Source organism: Acanthopagrus latus, chromosome 7 (assembly GCF_904848185.1).
Source record: "Acanthopagrus latus isolate v.2019 chromosome 7, fAcaLat1.1, whole genome shotgun sequence".
In the NCBI taxonomy this organism is placed as follows: Eukaryota; Metazoa; Chordata; class Actinopteri; order Spariformes; family Sparidae; genus Acanthopagrus; species Acanthopagrus latus.
The window spans coordinates 17,305,217-17,328,458 of record NC_051045.1 but is presented as its reverse complement, the minus strand read 5'-3'; the positions used below and the strand labels follow the sequence as shown (position 1 = coordinate 17,328,458).

Below are 23,242 nucleotides of genomic sequence, written 5' to 3'. Positions count from 1 at the left end.
CCAAAACATACCCGTAGGGCTGTTTCAAAATGGTATACTTGAATTATTACACTTTAACCATCAGTCGAATACAGAATAACACCCGTGAAACATAAAACCAACTCGTCCAGCTTGCACCGATGGATTGTGGGTATTGAGGTTGGATTGTCACGCTTTGGATCCAGCATGGCAGCGAAGCAGAAAAGGTGCGTGGAAATTTTCTTGACTATGCGCTGCACATTTGGAGTTTTAGTAGAAAAAGATACGTTGGTCGTATAAGTGAAAGTGTTGTCAGTCCAGTCGGTGAGTTAGTTGGACTTGTACGACTCGTTTTAGCTCATACATAGCCATGTGTGCTATAACAGCTAGCATGGTATGGGGGGCTCTCGGAAGCAGTTAGCTTAAATGAAATACCAGCTATTTGTTTAGTATTTTCTCCTAAAGAAAAACGTAATGTTCACAAATGGTAAAATAAATTTGTGCGGCTCACTAGCTAACTGCTAGTTGCTAAACAACAAATGTTGTATTGAAGTTAAACCTGTAGACCACGTTAGGTCTTGCCACACAAGTTGGCCAATTTATTTAATCTGTTGAACCGTTGTCATTTTTATTGTTATTTTTTTCTTTGTTAGGAAATTAGAAGACCTCAGTGTGGACGAGTTCCTGCTGTCAGGTGGGTTTGACTCTGCAGGTGAATCTGAAGAAGAGATTCCCAAAAAGAATGGACTCAATAAAAAGAACAAGAAGAAAGATCTGAAAGCTGCAGACTCTAAACCGTGAGTGTTTTGTTATGGGATCATCTACTTTAACCCACTGTGTCATTGTTGTATTGACAGTATTTATATACGAACCTCATTATGTTGTTCTTCCTCGCAGTGTTTTGAAGAAGATGGGTAAGGCCTCCGAGCACAAGGAGCAGCTGTCCAGGTTACAGAACAAAGATCCCGAGTTCTTCAAATTTCTGCAACAGAATGACCAAACACTCCTGAACTTTGATGACACAGACAGCTCTGATGATGAAGATGAGAAAAAGTACCACAGATTGCCATCTGCATTGGAGGTAGGCTGGCTGCTTGTGTGTGAAATGACAATGAGTTCTCTTGAGAAATCAGAGATGCTCATACTGGTGTATTTGACATGCAGGAAGCCAGCTCTGGTGATGAAGAGGAAGATGAAGATGAGGAGGGCCAGAAGGTTTCGAAGAAATCCAAGAAGGCAGTGGAGACTATCAAAGTCACAGATAAAATGATCAAGGAGTGGAAGGCGGCCATGAAGAAGGAACCCTCAGCTCGTCTCTTCAGAGAAGTCACCCAGGCCTTTAAGGCTGCCGTGGCTACAACCAAGGGTGAAGGAGGTGGTCAGTGTCGGTACAAAGTGGCCGACAGTTCAGGTAAGACCACATGTTTGATTTGAGCTGCTGATATGTGTATTCAAACTATGACGTTACTTGTCAGTATTTTGTATTTCTTTGTGTGTCTTGGCTCTGTAGGATTGAATCCTTTCTTCCAATCCTGTAACTTTAGCTCACCTTTTTCCTATTGAGAGCCATTTCAATTTTCATACCATCCCTCAGGGGCCATGAATTTTTTTTTTTAAGGTTAGCAGCTCACAACATATTTTTATGGCCTTTTTAACTTAATTGTAATAATATAAATATCATGACCATTAACACATGTTTCAGACAGTTTTAATTTTATCTATCTCAGTGTATCTTATTGTTTAAATCCAATTATTTTTAAGTAATCTGTTCTTGTTGATTTTATATTCACTGATGTTTAGTAGATTAAGCAGTAGATAACCTTATAATGTACCTCAAATCATGAAATAAAAAAAATGAAATGAACAAAATTCAGCCCTCTAAAATGTCATATCAGCTTTAAATCAGTCAAATGACAGCTCTGAGTAGTATTCCCCCTGAATTCAGTCTACTATTGAAAGAAAACTTGCTGTTTCCACTCAACAATTTCACCTCAGATTAATAGTAAACAACCTTCAGAGCATTCTGATGTGATATTATAAAATACAGACATTTTAAAAGTCCAACATTAACTTCTCATTAATTGTACTACTCTTAATGAGTCTGCAATTGCCCCTCTGGGACAAATAAGTGATCTGAATCGAATAGAGAGTGCTGTATTGACTGAATTTAATTAAACCAGATTCAGTGTTTGCGCACACACAGGATCATGGCAAACAAAGGGGGCATAAAAATGTTTTTAAAAAACGTAACAACGTGTACAGTCTATGCCAAAATTTCAGCATCGCATATTGAGGATGCAGCTGATAAAAAGTTTCCCAACGACACTGGAGGACGTCAACATCATCTGCTTCATTAGAGCTTTTAATTTGTGAATGGTACATCAGTTTTTCTGAAGATAGACAAAACTCATGACAACATTCAAGCATCTTTAGTATAAATACTGTATTCTTTATCTAAATATTGTACATCTTTTAAACATATTTACAGCAAGTAGTTCACAGCAAGTAAATACAAGTTCAGAACCTTAATACACCATATATAAACCATATATAAAGACAAGAGGGAATTACAACTGTGTGAAATTAACATTGTAAAATGGTGCCGATAGCTGAAACAGAAACCATGCAAGAACAGTGCAGATATTAAGACAGACAGCATTGAAATAATTTCCCAATTATGTGTATGAGGAAGAACCATGGTGTTATCTTGACAGCAGGGCTTACAGAACAGTGCCCTAATCATGTGTTTATATATGGCTTTCCTTCTTTGGTTTCAGAAACCTGTCTTGTACTTTGTTGCAACCAATCACGTTTAACTTAAACCAAAAATATGAAACAACTTTTCTGAAAAAACAACTATAAACATAGAAGAGACATTTTAATGTCCCTCTGAACATCTCCACCTGCATGTATGGTCATCACTCAAGATTCAGAGCACTGTTTCCCCTCAACAATTTCACTTCAGATTGACAGTAGACAACCTTATAATGTACCTCAAATCATTTCAGAGCATTCTGATGTGAAATGAAAAAAAAATCAGGACTCTAAAATCTCGTATCAGCTTTAAATCACTTGAAAATGACAGATCTGAGTTGTCTAATATAAGGTGTTATCAGTCTGAGGTGAAATTGCGGAGTGGAAACAGGTAGTTTTCTTTTAAAAGCATGCTGAACTAAGAAACTTCTTGTTAGTATAATTATTATATCTGTGCGAGATGTCAGGTGGCAGTGATGACAATGCCACACTCAGCTGGTTTTCCAGGTTTGGGTCAGTCAGTCTTGAGTGGAGCCGAGGCTTTGCGAGAGTCAGTTTTGAAAAGAACAGTTCACAGTGATCGGTTGTCCCAAACAGTGATGTAAACTTCAGCACGTCTCCTCAGAACAGGAAAATCCTCCACACACAGATGCAGTTTGTAGAACTCAAGCAAAGAGATTGTTGTATCTGCCTTTGAGCTCATCATTGCTTTGCAGCTCAGTCATTTTGAGCTGCAGGTTGGCTGGCACATCAGCTGGTTCCACAGTGAAGGGTGCTGGGAACATGTTCAGGTCTTGTTGTTTGGTTTTCAAGTCCTGGAACCTCTCTCCAAAGGCCTGAAGGAGTTTTTCACATTCATCAGCATATTCAGATGTCACAGCTGGCTTTTGTTCTTGCAGAGTGGGAAAGTGCACAGTGATTCATTTTTCCAGTTGTACTTGCCACAGTTTTAGCTTAGCTTCAAATGATTTCACATTTGAAAAAAGAGAACTGAGAAGCTGGTTAGGACCTTGGAGCTTGACATTCAGCTCTGAGAGGTACTTGGCGATGTCCACCATGAAGGCCAAATCACAGAGCCACTTGCTGTCACTGAGTTCTATGACTGGTTTCCCCTTCATCTCCATGAACTGCTTTATCGCTTCCTTTCAAGTTGTAGAACCGTGCAAGCATATTTGCATGACTTAGCCACCACACCTCACAATGGTAAACCAGATCTACATACATCTACAACTACAACATAGATCTACGACTCCAGCTCACCCAGTAGCTCCCTAAACTGGCGACTCTTAAGTCTTTTGCTTTTGATGAAGTTTATGGTGGAAACAACAACTTTCGTCACAGTATTGAGTTTCAAGGATTGTGCACACAAGCTCTCTTGGTGTATGATACAGTGGCAAACAAACAACTCACTTGGATCCAGGCTTGGATGACTCATTTCTTTTTTGACCAATGCAGTCAATCCTCTTTGGGCACCAACCATAGCTGGGGCTCCGTCTGTCGCCATGCCGTTCAGCTTGTGAAACTGCAGGTCAAATTCGTTCATGGTCAAGACACTTGCTCAAACAGATCCTCACCTCTAGTGGTCCCATGCATGGCTTGCAACAAGAGCAATTCCCCTCTGTTTCTTCACAGTTGGCCAGAGGCCGGAGGTTCCCCATCCCTGCTTTAGCTATTTCACTTTGTAATTGTGTGCAGTGAAACTATACGGTTCAGTAAGGAGGCACAACATTTATCTCACGATATTTTTTTTTTTTTATTAGTTAGGGGATGATAATGAAATTGAATAGACCCCATAACCTGAAGCCACTTTTTGAAGTGTATTTTTGCGATCTGCCAATGAAGATCTTCAAAGATTAGAAGATGAAAATGTAAGACTTCTTGAATTTACAATAATCTCATTCCCTTTTCTGCTTGCAGTGTTCAATGCATTGGTCCTGTTCTGTATCAGAGATATCTACGTTGCCCTACAGAGGATGCTCAACCTGAAGCCAGAGAAAGACCAGAAAAAGTATGAAGTGAATGTCACATCTGATGATATTACATCCTTTTGATAAATCCTAATGTAACTGGAGTAACATGGTTCGCCCCTCACTCTTTGTCTTGTGTTTTCTTGTCAGGCTGGTTCTCCCATCGTCAAGTCAGAAGTGGCAGAAGAATCTGATCGACATCAAGATGTATCTTGGTGGACTAGTTCAGGTTTGTTCCAGTTTTCTCACTTTGATCTCTGCTTCATGTTTTCCTGTAAGGTAGGCAGAATGACATGCAGTAGATTACCTGCAGCGATGTACATGCTATGATATTTTCTTCTTCTTTCCTTTGCATTTTGAAAGCATCCTTGTATTGATTCTCACTCCCCACTTGCAGCTTTTATCCTGTTTGACGGAGTCTACAGTCATCAGTGCCGTCTTGCGGCATGCCAACCAGCTTGTACCATATTACCTCTGTCTGCCCAAACAGTGTCGTCACCTGATTAAGGTAGGCTGGAATGTTTTGACCATCTCTGCAAAATAGTTTTTAACCTCATTATGATATGGATATGTTTCAGTTGATAAATTTAACTAATCATTACTCTATTTGCTGTTACGAATAAGTTGACTGATAATTTTGTATTTTGAAAAATACCTGTTCTTTATGAACACCTGAGCAAAGATGGATGATTTGATATCACAGCACAAAGTTTTGTTGTGTTAAAACTGAGCTTTTCCCCTCCTCTTTGACCTCTTATGGATTAGCAGCTCTGTTCATTGGCTATAAAGTAATAATTACTAATTGATAACATTCATATCTTGTTATTGTGCCCAATACATGTCGTGCAAATTTTAAAGTCATCTTATGTCTTTGCTTGTAGCAACTGTTGAAGCAGTGGAGCACAGGGGAGGAGACGAGTCGGGTTCTTGCCTTCCTGGCCCTCAACAAAATCTGCAGACACAAGCAGGAAACGTATCTTAACCCTGTTGTCAAGGTAAGAGCTAATTGCAGAGTAATACAGACATATAAGGGTCAACAGCAGACCATAGTATTTATTTTTGTTTTATTGTATTTTTGTTTGTAGTTTTACTCAATCAAATCAAAAGCAGAGGGAAAACAGTGTTCCTTTATTTTTTAATCTTGAGCTGCTGTAAAAAGGGAATTTCCCTGGTGTGAGATAAAAATGATTAAGCATTCTTTTTTTGTCTTTCCTGATGCTGAAAACCACACCTAGCCACATTTCATTTATCCTGTCCTTACGGTGTTTCTCTACCTCGTTTCAGCAAATGTACATTTCCTACGTACAAAACTGTAAGTTCACGTCTCCCAACGCGCTGCCCATGATCAACTTCATGCAGCGAACTCTAACAGAGATGTACTCGCTGGACACACAAGCCACTTACCAGCACGCCTTCATCTACATCCGACAGATGGCCATCCACCTTAGAAACGCCATGACAATGAAGAAAAAGGTTGGTTTTGACTACATGTACACTATATTACCAAAAGTATTCGCTCACCTGCCTTTACTCATTCTATGAACTGAAGTGCCATCCCATTCCTAACTCATAGAATTCAATATGATGTCGGTCCACCTTTTGCAGCTATTACAGCTTCAACTCTTCTGGGAAGACTGTCCACAAGGTTGAGGAGAGTGTTTATAGGAATTTTTGACCATTCTTCCAAAAGCGCATTGGTGAGGTCACACACTGATGTTGGTCGAGAAGGCCTGGCTCTCAGTCTCCGCTCTAATTCATCCCAAAGGTGTTCTATCGGGTTCAGGTCAGGACTCTGTGCAGGCCAGTTAAGTTCATCCACACCAGACTCTGTCATCCACGTCTTTATGGACCTTGCTTTGTGCACTGGTGCACAGTCATGTTGGAAGAGGAAGGGGCCCGCTCCAAACTGTTCCCACAAGGTTGGGAGCATGGAATTGTCCAAAATGTTTTGGTATCCTGAAGCATTCAATGTTCCTTTCACTGGAACTAAGGGGCCAAGCCCAGCTCCTGAAAAACAACCCCATACCATAATTCCTCCTCCACCAAATTTCACAGTTGGCACAATGCAATCTGAAATGTACCGTTCTCCTGGCAACCTCCAAACCCAGACTCGTCCATCAGATTACCAGATGGAAAAGCGTGATTCATCACTCCAGAGAACGCGTCTCCACTGCTCTAGAGGCCAGTGACGGCGTGCTTTACACCATTGCATCCGACGCCTTGCATTGCACTTGGTGATGTGTGGCTTGGCTGCAGCTGCTCGGCCATGGAAACCCATTCCATGAAGCTCTCTGCGTACTGTACTTGGGCTAATCTGAAGGTCACATGAAGTTTGTAGCTCTCTAGCAATTGACTGTGCAGAAAGTCGGCGACCTCTTTGCACTATGCGCTTCAGCATCCGCTGACCCCTCTCCGTCACTTTACGTGGCCTACCACTTCGTGGCTGAGTTGCTGTTGTTCCCAAACGCTTCCATTTTGTTATAATAGAGCTGACAGTTGACTGTGGAATATTTAGGAGCGAGGAAATTTCACGACTGGATTTGTTGCACAAGTGGCATCCTATGACAGTTCCACGCTGGAATTCACTGAGCTCCTGAGAGCGGCCCATTCTTTCACAAATGTCTTGTTTCACAGTCTGCATGCCTGAGTGCTTGAATTTATACACCTGGGGCCAGGCCAAGTGATTAGAACACCTGATTCTGATCATTTGAATGGGTGAGCGAATACTTTTGGTAATATAGTGTATGTCCTCGGGCAGATGGTTTGCTTTGGTGCTTTTTAAGAGACACCCATAGAAACACAAAGATATATAAATGTTTTGATTCTGCCACTCTAATTAAAAAGAGCAGAAATCTGCTTTCTGAGAAGTTCATTTTCAACACATCACAGCACGTAACTAAATGAACACTCAGAGTTCAGTTCTTATGGAGCCTTTATAAGCACCTATATTAACACTTATATTAAGACATTGACTGTGCTGACTGTGTTTTGATCTGTAGGAGACGTACCAGTCGGTGTATAACTGGCAATATATCCACTGTCTGTACCTCTGGTGTCGGGTCCTCAGCACCCTGCACCCCAGTGATGTCCTCCAGCCTCTAATCTATCCACTCTGTCAGGTCATACTTGGCACCATCAAGTGAGTATATGCACATGTAGCATTTCTGAAAGTTGTTTTCGACTTAACTGCATTTTATCCAACAGGTATTATGTTCATAAAGTCAAGCCTCTCAGAGGTAATTCTGTTACATCATTGAGTGAATAATCCGTCACAGAGATTGTTGAAGCATTACTGGTGGTCTGTTATGAAATGAATGCAAGAAATTTCCGAGCTGTTGTATATAGATGCTACTTGGTTTAGAAGGCATCGCATTTGTTTTTTTCATTGATGAGTTTGATGTTTGAAAAAAACAAAAACAAATGTAATGCTGTAACTAAAAATAATTTTCATCATTGATTGAATGATTGTTTGTATATTGTATCAATGTAACTGTCAGTGAGATGGCAAAAATATAATGGGGTATCATAGCAATTATTCTAGTGATATAATGATATATTACATGTGCTATAGAAAAAAATGTTTCATTAAATTATTTTTGCTTTATTTAAAGTAAGTTCCATTGTATACAAAAGAGTAAGTGGGACTTTTAGTTTCTTAAATGAGCAAGTTCCTGGTTGCCCCTTTTGATAAATCAAACATTTCTCTTGCTTAAATTGCAAAATCTGGCACTAGAGTATCTGGTTTAGTTATAACTATATAGTTTTTAGAGCAGTAAAGTTTACAACAGAAAAATCACCATAAACTCAATAATACCTCAGTGGAAACAAATCTAAAATGTTCATAAGATAATACTCTTGAGGTCAAAACAGTGTAGAAAGAATGAAGAACACAGAACGCTGATAGATGGAGGACGGGCTGGTTTTTCTTGGCCAGTAGCAAAGTTACCAAGAGTTAAAAGCATTTTTTAACATGTTTATGCTTGAACAGGTATATTGATTAAGTACTGGCAAGGTTCTGTTGCACAATAACAAATATTATTACTGTCAACTCAAGTAAACTTCAGTAATAACGACCTGTGTGACACCACTGTCACCAGTGTAAAATCTGTTATTTGTGAAGCCTCCTTGTTACTGTACATTTTGCCAACAGCAGGTGGAGACATTGACCACTGTTTTCTCCTCAGACTGGTGCCCACATCAAGATATTACCCTCTGAGGATGCACTGTTGCAGAGCCCTCACGCTGCTGTCGAGCAGCACCAACACATTTGTACCTGTTCTGCCTTTCCTGTTGGAGGTAAGACTTCCCGTGAACCCCGGTAACCACCAGTCACAGTGGATGAACCTTTATCTGACAGGATCATTGTGCAGAGTTTCCAGCAGCCTGCAGTGTTTCCCCACATCGTTACACTAAAGTGAAAGAGCTCAAATAGTTAGAAACAGTGCAGTTTAAACAACAGTCAGTTGGTCCTCCTTGTCACAAGTGGAAACAATGAAAAGGTAGATGTGATGAAATGTTCCGTCGGTGGTTTGCTGCGGAAAAACATCAGTGGCGTGTGAGATGCATTTTGGTCTCAACGGCCACAACTGAATAAGCTCAGGAGGAAACACATCGAAAGTGTAGGCCTCTGTGTATGTGTGCGAGAGACACCTTTTGTTATCAGACCAATCACAGGTCACCAACTGACAACATTGTCTCTGGGTCAGCACGTGATTGTGCGGTATGCGTCGTGTATGTGTGAGTGAATGTGTTTATGCATGGCGGGCGTGGGGGCGGTGATCTGGTACGTCGGAGGAGAATAGTGTGCTGGCGACAGCGACTAGCTCGGCCCGCTGGGAGTGGTCAGTGTGTATGTGTGCGTGTGTCTGTGTTTGAAAGTGTGTGTTCGTGCAGCAGTTTGACCGAAGTGATAAAAGCTCGGTTGTGGTTTACACTCTGGTCCTAACACGCTGTGCAGACCACATCCTCTCTGCCTATGGCCCACTCCCCACACACACGTAGAGCCCCCTCCCCTAACCCCCAACAGCAAAGCGTGTTTATTTGTGACGCACGATATTTCCTGTTTTTTTTTCTCCTTTACTGTTCCCCTTGTTAAAGGCAGGCTGAGGTACGCTGCTACTGTTTTAATTAGAGCAGCAGAAGCAGCCCCTTCCTCCTGTGTGTCTGTGTCTGTGTGTGTTCTCGCATCTCTGAGGGAGGTGTATGATTTGGAGCTTCCTGCTTCAGTAGCTGTGTGTGTGCGCGCGCGCGCGTGTGTGTGTGTCTGTCCATGCGTGTGCGCGTGTGCATGCACGTACCAGGGTTGGCCCATGCCTTCCCACTTCCCCTGGCTCCCCCGCAGACCGCCACCACATCCTATGTTTGTACAGACAGCACCGGCCAGGAACGTTGCTCTGCTTCGCACACTGAGCACATTAACGACCACACACACACACACAAAACGCGCAGAAATACACAGAGATACAGGGAGTCAGAAATAGCTTGATACACAAATACAAGGCAGAAATTCACTTGCGCACTGTGGGCAGATGTGAAAGCTGAAGCTTGTAGACAAATAGCCCACACGCTGGCTATAATGTACTTTCACAGACAAAGATAGAAATGTGTCATCTCTGTAACACTGCAGTATGTAAGATGAACTGTAACGATGATAATTGAAGGACACTATCATCGTATCTGATGAAATATTACTGTATACTGTAACTGTGGTTGTTTCTTGGGTCCCTTATCTTGATTTCTTTTTTCGGGTAAGAAGAAGGAAAAACAGACTGCGTTTGACCTTTTGTTGACCACCAACTTTACCTTTTTGTTAGATTCCTTCAGTATGGGATGTGTCCTGATTAGATGATAATTATGACAACAGATCAGTGATCTGGGGACACATAGTGCCCTGTTGTTTAGTACTGTTTTGTGAAGAGCTGCAATGATAAGCGTCGACAACGACTAAATTAATCACCAGCTATTTGGATATATTTATTTGTGTGTGTCTGTCTGTGTGTGTGGTGAGGCTAGAAAAAGCAGCAAGTTTCCCTGAAAAGGTTTCCTCACCTTCAAACAACTGATGCTGGAAATTATCGGCTTAGTACTAAATTAAATTATTGATTAAGCTTACTTGTTGAAACATAGTATTAAAGTCCATTTTCAGCGCTTTAGTCATGAAAAGGTTACACACATTTCTCTCCTTACTGCCATAGTTTTGAAGTCACAGTTGAGGCACTGTAGTACAGCTGCAGTGATTCATCAATTAATTGACAATTGGTATGAACCAGTATGGAAATTCTGGACGCCAATGTTTAAAATGACTGATACCAATATTTTTACTTTTCTTGGTTGTTATTTATTCTCCCTTTTTTGTTTCAGGGAACAAAGAAATAATCTTTCTAGAGGCTATTTTAAAGCCATTCAGCCCTTCATTACATTATCTGTGAATTAGCAGCCAATGAGTGTCAACCATTCAAATGTATCAAACACAATTTGATATAACCTCTCCAGAGTTGTGGAAAAGTAATGCAAGTTTATGGATGGGGGTCCATGGGGAGATGAGACATTTTCTGAGTGCAAAATGAATCAGATGCAACAGGTTAATTTAGGCTAAGGACATCAGTGAATGCCACCTTTTCTGCCGATTAGCTGGTGTCGGTCGGTCTGCCAACCTGGTATCTGCCAATACTGGTGATTACCGAAAAATTTGTCTGTAGTTGTCAACTAAAAAATGAGTCATCCAATTACTTTTTATTTGATTAATCTGTTTGAGTGATGTTTGAAATTAGAATTGAGAGTTTCTTCTTCAATGTTCTAATTCCAGCATCTTAAATGTGAATATTTTCTGGTTTCTTTTCTCCTGTGACCGTAAACTGTAAACTGAATGTCCTTTGAGTTGTGGACAAAACAAGACATTTGAAGACGTCATTGTAGACTTTGGGAAACACTGATCAATACTTTTCACTATTTTATAGACAAGGAAATGACCGACAGATTTATCAGTAGTGAAAATAGTTGTTGGTTGCAGCTTTATTGTTGCCAATTGCACTATTTCACCTATAAGATTAATCTATTAGGTGTTCAGCAGTTTTTTCTGGGTTCAACATTGCTGGGATTTTGTTTTTCCTTCATAGATCTTCCAGCAGGTGGAATTCAACAAGAAACCAGGGCGAATGAGCAAGAAACCCATCAACTTTGCAGTCATCCTGAAGCTCAGCAAGGTCAACCTACTGGAGAAAGCCTACAAGGTGAGTGATGACTGTGTTCCACCACCATGACGATTGTCTTGGTGTGTGTGCTACCGATGTTTCTCGCACTGTGAAGGAGCAGCAGCTGATCAGATGAGCAGTTCAGGTTTCAGCGAATGTTATTCTCATGTCGCTCCCTGACTATGTGTTAGCCTGCGTGTGTACATAAGGGGATTGAGGGCAGCGCTGAAAGCCCCTTGTCAGGGCTCTAAAAGTGGCCTTCGGTCACCGCGCTCAACGCTGCAGCCAAGAGGATTGTAGCACGGCCCTCTGGGATTATCCTCCACACTCCGCTCACTAGGGCTGTTTTCACTGCTGTCACCTGGGCAGCTGCCACGAACCCCTGCCGCGAAGCACTCAAACCAGACCTGACTAAACAAGCACTGATCTGTTTAACCCCTTAATATAAGAAAAGTTTGTATTTATATTCCCAAAAAGAGGGGAGGGAGCAGCTGGTTCTGTAGGGTTTACTCTAGAAGTGTGTGTGTTTTTTTTTTTTTTTTTGGTTTTTTTTATGGCTGGTTTTTTTTTTCAATTGCACATGAATCAGTTAAGTACAGGATGTCACAGAGCTCCAATAAATACATATAGGTACCATCATACAGTTGAGAGACATACTTAAAAGTCATTCCTGCAGAGGATGTATGAAGATTTCTAGGTTCTCTTATTTAAATGTTCCAGCGTTTGTGCCACTTTTGCCAGCTGCTTAGCAATATTTCATAGGCTGCTATAATCTGTTGATGCTACACTGTAAAAACAGTGTTGGATTTTCTTGGTCTAGCATTTCGACGGGGCTTTTTTTCCTCAAGTGCATGATCTGCAGTGTAACCTGTGAATCCCTTCTGTTTATATGCCAGAGGTCACAGAGGTCAGGTGATGGTTTGCATGACAGCTAAGCTTAACCTGGTAATCAGATCACCATTTCCTTGAACTTTATTCACTCTTTCAGTCTGAGATCCTTTTAGTTCATATCTGTTTGGGAAGGAGAGTGATTTTGATTTGCACTTGAGGATGGACCGCTTTACTTTTTTCCATCAATAACAGAAATATTTGTTGAAGTAATTTCAACAACAACTAACGACGATTGTTTCTTTTACATTTTTTAATGAATGTAGCCAGGTAGCCAGCCACTGAGCTCTGTTCACAAAACAAAATTCAGAAAAAGTGGGTCAATGATAATAATAATGAATAATTATAATGAATCATCACGGCAACCCTGATAATATCAAACATACTTGATAGTTTGGATTTTATTTCTTGATGAGGCATCTCAGCGCATCTGATGGTGCTGCCAAGCAACCGTAACCATTCTAGCCATTGAGGCTAACATTAGCTAGCATACTGCTAATGCTACTGGAAACTTCTAATCTCACCTCCAGTTCCCGCCAAGCATTGCTCCCACTGGTACGAACCTTATCTGTAAAGAGGCAAATGACAAACTGAAGTTTAACACATCTGCTCTTCTGCTGTATTTCAGGACGGTTTGATCGACCAGCTTTATGACTTGATACTGGAATACTTCCACACTCAGGCCAGCTCCATCGGCTTCCCGGAGCTCGCCCTGCCCACCATCATTCAGGTAATACAGCTGATCCCAGAGTGATTGAGGTCTGGGAGATGAAATTACTTTATCGCACTACATTTACAGAACTTAAAACATTTTCAGTCTAACTGATGAGGAAGCGATGGCTCTGAAAATTCTTCTATAGTTTAGAACCTGTTTAAAAAGATGATCCAGGATCTGGACCAGGATCCTGCCAGACTAAATCTGTTTTCTTCTGGGTATACAACCACAAACCCTCCTCTGCTCTGCCTCAATGCACCGCATGTGCAGATGGGATGATCCTTTACACCAGTTCCTTCTTTCTCATACTCCCCCTCCCTCCATGTCCCTGCAGCTGAAAGCATTCCTGAAGGAATGCAAAGTGGCCAATTACTGCAAGCCGGTGCGCCAGCTGCTGGAGAAGGTACAGGAGAACAGCAGCCACATCACAGGACGGAGACAGAAGGCCGCCTTCGGAGTGGCCGATGCCACCGCTGTGGTGAGTGAGCGTGTGTGAGAGGGAGAGAGAGAGGGAGGAAGACGGAGGGAGGGGGGCCCGGAGAAGACGGTCTTGTCCTGATTTTACAGGCTGGCATTCCCGAGTCCTCATTTTACCTCTTCTATATTAGTATTTCGTGCCCTCTCTTCTGTTTTCTAATATTACGTTGTTTTTTTTTGTGGAAATGATCTTATAAATGCAGGCAGGTGCTCTTCCATCCAGACACAATTATATCTGTGAGCTTAAGATGACGTAAACACATCAAAATGTAATAAAATCTAGACATCAGGAATACTTATGAAAGGCTGCAGAGTCAAATGTTTTTAACTGACTCATAAAACCTGCATGGACTCATCTGTCCTGTGACCATCACAGCTATTTCTGCATTATTAGTTCAAGATTTAATAATTCAATTTTTATTATGTAGTTTAAATATTACATCAGTAAAAAATATATTACCATCCTGTAGCAATTACTGTGTCATGTAACGATATGTTTTATGATTTTATCTGTTGTCATATATGTATATATTTACTCATTGATAGCAAGTTTCATTACACTGCAGCAAATTTCATTAATACCTGATACAAACTTTTTTTATGAGTTCACCTCATCAGCCCTCATAACCTCTCACAGTATTGCTGTGCCACAGTGGCCAACGTGTATGAAGTCATACATGGAGGCAATATAAACAGCAAAGACTTCCCACAGAGCTCCTTTTAATGTTCAGCTTTGAATCATTGAAGTTTGAATTTAAGTCTTTAAGTAAATCAAGTCTCAAGATTTATTCTAAAAAGTATTGATTCACTTATTTTGTGCATACATGAGATCTAAAGCTGAGCTAATGGAAGAATAAAACAATCAGCAAAATTCAGATTGGAAATTAGGCTGAGGTTTGTCCATTTACTCCACTTTGTAACACATAAATCGGACTTAATGAGGAGTCGTCAGTTTTTGACTTGATGGTGTCAGCTGCTGTGGGTGTGATTGGTGTTCACGATAATTGACGACATCAAGCTCAAATCCGCTCGACTTGGAATTCTCTATTAGTCAGTCTCTGTTTGACTCAGTGTTCTCTGCTAAATATAACAGTTTCCACAACAATACAGCGTGATGTTAATGTTTTTATTATTTAGATGAGTCACGTCTGCTTGACTCAACGCTAACTTGTAGGTGGTGTCTTATCTGATTGTCCTAAAGAAGCACCAGAAACAGAGCAGTGTGTTTCAAACAGAACTCTGACTACATGACAAAGTATGAACTTGTCTTCTGGGCTCTTGTCCAGTTGAACCGGAGGCTTCATACCGCCTGACAGTCCTGACCGTCGAACCCTGCTGTCAGCGATAATGGACGACACTTCCCTGCATAAACTCCAAGTCTGGTTAAAATGACCTGTGGTTATTGGAAGCTCTTGTGGGCCTTTGAACCAGAGGCGCCTCGGCCTTAATGAGCAGCCATTAGTGTGTTTTCTCTGTTGACTTGTTGTCTGTGTGTGTGCTACCTGTCCACACACAGGCTTTTATGTGGCTTTGCTGCTAAGAGTCCTGACGTGTAGTGCTGATTAATATTAAAGAGTGTTTAAGGATGAAATTAAAGAGGACGGCCTCTGTGTAATTTAGCTGATGAGAAAATGTGTGTGCGCAAACACACATGAACAGACAGACAGCGTGGCACCGCAGCAGCGCCAGCTCCTGTCGCCACGGCTCTCTGCTCAGCGGAGGCTGTCACCATGGCATCCACTCCCTGGCATCGTGGCAGCGGTGGAGGTGGTGTCACCGCAGGCGGAGGAGAGCGGGCAGCCCTGCTGCTGCCGCTGCTGCTGTGGAAAAGGCCATGGCCCCCCTCCGGCCACCAGCCCCCCGCTGACATGTCACCCAAACTGAGAGCTAGCCTAATTAACGATGCCCTGCCTCAATCCAGGTCACTCTCATGTCTCCTGTCTTTCTCTGCTGCCTGTGTGAGAAAATGTTTTGTTTTCGTTGCTTTTCCAGTTTCATTTCTCTTTCTTTGTGTGTGTCTACGCGCGCACATGTCACCCATCTTAATAGCCACACAGCAAATTGTGGTAAATGTGTTAAGCTAACGGGCGCAGGAGGTCGCGGTCTGTTCGCTCTATTGGATTTGTCGGTCAGATAATGTGATTTCACCTAATCAATATCATCCACAAAGACCTTTAGGGGCTGGAGAAGATCCGCTGGTCTCCCCTTTCAGGCATCTTCAATCTGTTTTCTGCATCTTCTGATACAGATCACTGTCTTGTCTGTCCAGCTCTGTCTCTATGTGAATTTGTGGTGGAAAGCCAGATCATTTTACAACCTGAAAAATCTCCACCAGTCTGGATTTTCATGTTTATCAAAACACTCCGGGAGAGATCTGCTTGTTATTTAACACACTATACCCACACACACACCTGTATCAACAAACTTTAATATCCATGTCCTCCATCAGGCAGCGTGGGAGAAGCAGATCCAGCAGGAGGGGACACCCCTCAGCAGGTACTACAGCCAGTGGAAGAAGCTGAGGGAGAAGGAGATCCAGCTGGAGATCTCTGGCAAAGAAAGGGTAACTATCCCACCAAAAAACCCACCAACATTCGCCTCATCCCACTCAGTCATCATGAATCACTTCTTGCTTTTTCTTTCATGAGCGTCACCATTACCCACAAGAAATTCTCTTACATAAATCATGAAACAGTCATGGTACAGAGTTAACTTTTACTGGCAAGGCAATAAATGTACGATCATTTTCATGAACAATGAAAGCAGTTTTGTGTTTATTCACCCTGCTGCTGTTTTTTGTGTGCTTGTAAAGATGGAGGATCTGGACCTCCCTGAGATCAAACGCAGGAAGATTCAGGACAAGAAGGTGGAGGACAAGAAGGAGTTCAAGGATCTGTTCCAGTCCGACAGCAATTCAGACGACGATGATGACACACTCAAAGTCAAAGGCAAGCTGACTCACACATGCTCTCCTCACTTATATGTTGGAATTTTACCTGTGGAACAGGCTATCATGTCTTGGCCTCTAGGGGGCTGTGTTTGGTTGCAGCCTGGTCTGATACCATACTGTGAAAATACTCCATTATAAGTAATAGCCTGGCATTCAAACCACCTATTATTATTATTATTATTATTATTATTATTATTATTATATAACATTTATTTTATGTAATAAATGTAAATGTTGTAAATAAATTGTAAATAGTTATGCCGAAATCCCTTTTACTTTTTTGGATTAATATTGCTGCTGCATTATTGTATCTAATGACTTTTGCTGCTAATTGTGTTAATTTGGACTATTTTATATACCGTTGGATATTTTGATATGCAGCGAAACATCATATATTATAAGATCATCCAATGTGTGTAGCACCGCTGTCCTCTAAGAAACTGCATCTCTAAAAAAAGAAACTTTTCATGAGCTCAAACAAACAGCTTCAATTCAATTCATTCACCTAAAGAGAGAGGAGAATTTTCCCAATCCATAACGAAACACTTAATCTAAAGGATAATCAGGAAAATGTCAATTCAGAACCACCAAAATGTAGCGATGGATGGTTTTCACTGGACAGGAAAGTTATGAAAAATTATAATTAGATGAGTATCTAGTAAGTAGAGCTGTCAGACAACTGTAGTGGAGTCCATAAGAAGTGATTAATTTTAAACAATGTCTAGTGACACAAACCATAGAGTCTTTTAATTGATGAATGAAGCAACCTGTCATCATGTCTAGCTGGTTTTTAAAAAAAGAAACAACCCAAAAAACAAAGTGACAATATACTGATTGCCCTGGGTATAAAGGAATTATATACATTTTTCATAAATTTATTGATAATATCAATTTAGAATGTAGTGGTGATGAAACATTTTGGTTTAGCTACCATGAAAATGTTTTGAGTTTTCCTCTTTAAAAAGCTGTTGGAAACCTGTAGTTACATTCAGCCACTGTAGCAGTAACCGCCAGGCTCTGATTTACAGAAAATTAAAGGGCATGTCCATTATTTTTTGTTTTTGAGGTTTTTATATCATTGTGTATTAAAATTAGGGACGTCAGCGCTAAGAATATTTTTGACAGGTCTGTATATAGGTTCATTTGCATATACAAACACAGTACGCTAACACGAGAGCAGTCAGAGGTAAAAATGTAGCATGTTAGATATAACTCAGTGGGAACAATTCCTTCAGAAAAGCAACAAAATCAGGTTTAAGTTAAAATATGCAATACTTCTCTTTAGTTTAGTTATACTTCAGCACTATGCGGTACCACATTAAGAACAACTTACTCTGCTGCCATGTCTGAGGATGACTCACAGCCAGAGATACATGCTGCCAATCAGTTTGGTCGAGGGCAAAGGATTCAAAGATTTTTGGTAATGTTAACAAGAGCACAAGTGCATTATGACATCGAGAGCTACTGTGACTAAACACATGGAAAAGCACTGTGAGAAGAAGTAGATGAGCTAAAAGTGATGCTAGCCGGGGGCAAACAGGCTAATGTTACCTCTGACAAATAAAAGTTAACTTCACGTCTATGTGTAACTTCATCACTGCTGACTAGGAGATAAAGTCCAGTGTGCTTCTTTCAAAATAAGTCTAGTTTTGCGAGACCAGTGTGCTCTCTCTTTTCCATCTGGCACAGTGTCTGACATGGGCCAGATGGAGAAAACGCCTCTTGTGTTTCACGTCATTTTGCTTTTTTTCTCTAAATAATTAACAGGTTACTTACTGGTTAATGGGTGTCTGCTTTTCTGAAAGCAAAATTAACCGAAGTTGACATCGCTTGATCCGAATTTTGTTTCTGGGTCAAAATGCTATTTCCTGTAGCCCTTCTGAAAACTTTTTCCCCGCACAATATGATGTAAGTTTCTGCATGATGGCGTTGCTACATATAGTCTATATGAAGGAAAAACATGTTAATCAGGAGAAGAGGTCTTCTTTAAATGGCTGTCCTTCATGACTGAGAGCCGCTGGTCTGTGTACCCGCAAGAGAGCGCTCTTAAACTCCAGAGAAAATCCCCTCTCGTCAGATAGTCTGGTTCTCTGACCACAGAGAGGAAGTGTTGGCCAGTTCTTCATTTAACCCGAGTGTGTCTTGTCCTGGTGGGGTCATCCACAGGTCACAGCCAGCTGCAACCTCGCCGTTACAACTTCACACTCGGACACGCTCCAAGCTGAAAAAAACCTTCCACAAGGTCACAGAGGAGAGGAGTAGGCGGCAGGCTGGGGGATTTTTTTTTTAAAAATGCATCTGGACTTCATTGTAGGGAGAGTCCCCACAAACGGATGGGCAGCTGCCGGCAAGCGTCGGGCCTCCGCCTCTCACTCGCTGTCTGCCCCCCCTTCCTCTCATGCGCACACACACAAACTGAAACCCCCCGACAGGAAGTACAGGCTTGGATCCCAGCGGGGGATCCTAATTCAAACCAGTCCAGTGGAACAGCCAGAGGTGGCCGCTCCCACTTCTCTCTTTCTCTCTCTCCCTCTTCGCTCTCTTTCATTCTAGCTCTCTCGCTCTCTCTTTCTGGCTCCGTGGGCTTCAACCAGCTGCCCCCGCATGTCCTCCCAACACGTGCACACACAAAGACACACACATCTCGATGGAAGCACAAGCGCACACCCACCACCTTCTCGTCGAGTCTTGAAGAGCCAAAAGCTTTCGGGCAGCTCACCAAAGCTCTTTGTGGTCTCACACACTCCCGGAAAGAGGGGGAGTGTGAGTGGAGGGGGACTGATGATTTAGATTTAGGTGTGTGTGTGTGTGTGTGTGTGTGTGTGTGTGTGTGTGTGTGTGTGTGTGTGTGTGTGTGTGTGTGTGTGTGTGTGCGCGCGTGCGGGTGTGGTGATAACACTTCCAGGTCATTTGGGGGCAACCTCTAAGGTAGTTATCACCTCTGCTAGCACTGTGTGAGAGGGTCTGCATCTTAAATATAGATAGGAAGGGTGGTACCTGATTTTTTTTTAAAAGACATTGTTTATGTGTGTGTGTGCTCATGTTGTGTGTGTTTGCTTGCAGGAAGTAGCTCTGTTTTGCTTCTCTCTCCTCGACGCCCCCAGCCTCTCATCACACCTCAACTTCAAAGCCTGTAGACCCTAGTTGTCCCTTTGGCTAAACAACACACACACACGCACAGTATAGTACAACATAAAGTCAGAAAAACTTCTCTCCGGCGCACACACGCCGACTCTGCCATCATCATCGTAGCTGTGGAACCTGCCTGCTATCTCCATTTGTGCTATATTTAGGCCGTGAGCATAAGATGTCTGAAATTGCCGGTAGTAAACTGTCATGGGTGTTTGTGCAGCAGCAGCGGCGGCGGCGTCTGTAATCGACACTCAGTTCCATCTCAGGAGGAAATAGACCGCCTCTGATGCCTGGCCCACATATAGGTGTCTCCACAGTCCTCAGACGTCAGCGACGCACCAACGCAAACTCAGGAATGAAGAAAGTAACACTAGACAAAATGCAGTGCATTGTGTAATGATTTTAACTTCCTTCCCCTCAGGTGAAAGAGGCAGACGTGGCTCTGATGATGATGATGATGATGATGATGAACTTCTGTCTGACATGAGTGACGACGAGGGGATGGATGGCAGAGACTCAGGTTGGTGCAACATCCGTGTCCAAAGAGAAGCATACAGGGGGACATAATCACATTCTAAAGTTAACTGTATCACTGAGTAATCTGAGAAGAAGCTGTACTATCATCATCAGTGCATGTATACACACACTCATTAGTATAGAGGCTGACGGGTATAAGAGGCTAAAACTGTAGATCATTTTTGTTGCTGAGATAGATAATTAATCAGTTAGTCGATAAATGATTAATTCCCAGTGATATTAATAATGGATGGATCACTTTACTCTGGGGAACTGTATGGGACATTTTTCACTGTTTTCTGATATTTTATAGACTGATCGTGAATGTAAAAACTTAAATTTACACATTAAAGGTGCTAATTTGTGAGGAAAGTTTATTTTTCTTGGTTGCATTCCCAACGTGAAGGTCTGTTTTTTTTTTATTTGATCAGTTTAGAATGAGACTCGAATCAACTTTTCTTAGAAATTACAAGAAGATTCAATCATTAATTGCAGCGCTGCATTTGTATATCAAATTAGAAGATCATACATCAAATGATTGAAACCTTTGCACTGAAATTCCTACTTTCTAATTTCTTAAATGAGTTCCAAGAAATACATGTTTTATGTACAAGCTGACATTGTGTTACGCTTTTAATTAATTTTACAGGATTAGATGGATGAAGAGTAAATACAAGAATACAAGGATCAAAATGGCAATGAAGTAGTCCAGCCACCGGAACGGTCCAGAGTATTCAGACTGATGTATTCTAACTGTATAAGATATAACAATGTGACTGTTGCCAAGTAAAGCAATTCAAAATAAAATAGTATAAGAATAACTATTACTCTTAGTGATGTAAGGGTTATAGGGCTGTTATGAACAGTTGTTGATCAATTTGTTGATCATTTTCTCAGCTGATTGGTTGGTTGGTTGGTTTATAAAATGTCAGAAAACTGTGGAAAAATAATGATCAGGGTTGTTTTCCCATTATTAATAACAAATGTTTTGTTTTGTCCACGAGCCCAAGATGGTTAGTTTAACATCAGAGGACTGAAGAATCTAGAAAAATAATGACGCTTAAGAAGTTGCAAATAGATAATTTGGACTTTCCTTAAAGAATTACTCAAACCAATTAATCACTTATCAAATTAATTTAGTGGTTAACAACACTTATTGTCGCAATTCTTTGACCAAAACAGAAAACGTGTCCACATAGGTTGGGCCAGAAGTATAAATAATGGTGTATGAAAGCTGAACAGCATCATTTATAGCATCAAAACCTAATGAAAAAGTCTAGGAGAAAAAATGTGATGACATTATATTCATTATATCATTTTACGTAGATACTCCCCCCCATTTCTCATTAATAAGCATTTTATAAATTGTATAACAATATAACATAGTTGTAAACAGCTTAGTTTTTATTAATGTATTGATCAACAACTGTTACTGTAATAATATCAAACCTTTTAATAAGATAAAATGTTAAATACGGTAAGTTGATAAACACTTTTTATTAATACTTAATTTCTGCCACGATTCAATAATCCTGTTTGGCTGAATGTGAAGTTTAAGTGCTTCCTGTTTGTTTTCTAGATGATGAGGACGACGAGGGAGATGATGAAAAGCCCTCCAAGGCTCCTCAGCCAATGTCCTCCTCTGCTCTGATAAAGCTGGCAGAGGGCGGCGAGGATCTGGTGGAGGACCTGGAGCTGTCTGATGACGACGACTGAGCATCGCGGACTCGCGCTCACCTGAAAGATGCTCTCAACTTTACCGACCATCTATATGACAAATAATGTTGGACTTTCTATTTCTATTTTCTCACCTTTTGTATTTGGTATTACTTGACCTGTACAGTGCAGACTTGTTAATGGTATAATTTTATTAAGCATTGAAACTGTAAGAGAAAAGATGGAGTTCAAGAATCCAGACTGGTTTCCTTGTCTTTTTTTTTTTAATTAAGCATGTACGTGTTGATGCACCTGAATCAAGTCATTTGTCCTCCATACATGTGCACACCTGTAGACACCCTCGGGCTTTGTGAGGACGGGCTATTTTGGAGAGAGCTCATGAGCCTTGCTGAGCTGGGCCGAGCCAGGCTGGGCCGGCCAAGAGGAGGAGGGGGCTACAGAGAGGCGGGTGTTTAGCCCTGAGGCGGCAGTGCTGTGCCAGGCTGGCAGGGTGGCGTCTGATGCCGTGCCAAGACTCTCTGCCCAGGTGGTAGAGCAGCAACACAGGCTGGTCTGTTTCTGTGCCAACTCCTCACCCACCCCCCGCCCAGACCACTGTCTTTTCTGTCTGTGTATTCATACATGCTCAGGCTCCGCTTTCTTACTCCAAATTACACCGACTTCGCTGCACCAGCTAAACTAAACTAAAGGTGATACCGGCCTTTTGTTGCACGCATTCATTGGTGTACAATGCAGTGCAGGTGAGGTGTTTGACATGGATTTAACCGCCACAATGGAGGTATGATTTGAGAATCTTTTGTGGCGTCGCAGTTCCTCTGTAGTCGTTTCAGTGAATACAGAATCTTGCGGTGCAGAGGCCCAGCCTTAAGCGAGGGGAAGTCCCAGTGGAGTGAGCAGAGCGCGCTGCTTCAGTGTGAACTCTTTGAAGGAGGAAGGTACGAGTGAGTGGGGGCTGTTCCTCGTTCTCGTTCTGTGTGTGTGTGTGTGTGTGTGTGTGTGTGGGTGGATGAGGAGGGTC

At 41.6% G+C, this 23,242-nt stretch overlaps 1 protein-coding gene across 1 annotated transcript; it reads left to right on the top strand.

Moving 5' to 3' along the window:
* The first annotated feature begins 31 nt into the window (after window positions 1-31).
* On the top strand, window positions 32-22,464 carry noc2l (NOC2-like nucleolar associated transcriptional repressor). The gene is made up of 18 exons (XM_037104868.1): window positions 32-185; window positions 612-755; window positions 856-1,039; window positions 1,123-1,369; window positions 4,630-4,720; window positions 4,830-4,908; window positions 5,077-5,187; window positions 5,561-5,674; window positions 5,964-6,152; window positions 7,679-7,818; window positions 8,864-8,975; window positions 11,795-11,908; window positions 13,386-13,487; window positions 13,807-13,950; window positions 16,399-16,512; window positions 16,762-16,897; window positions 20,453-20,551; window positions 22,127-22,464. Exons 1-18 carry the CDS (start codon window positions 166-168, stop codon window positions 22,261-22,263), a joined length of 2,277 nt encoding a protein of 758 aa, XP_036960763.1. The 5' UTR covers window positions 32-165; the 3' UTR covers window positions 22,264-22,464.
* Window positions 22,465-23,242: the final 778 nt, after the last annotated feature.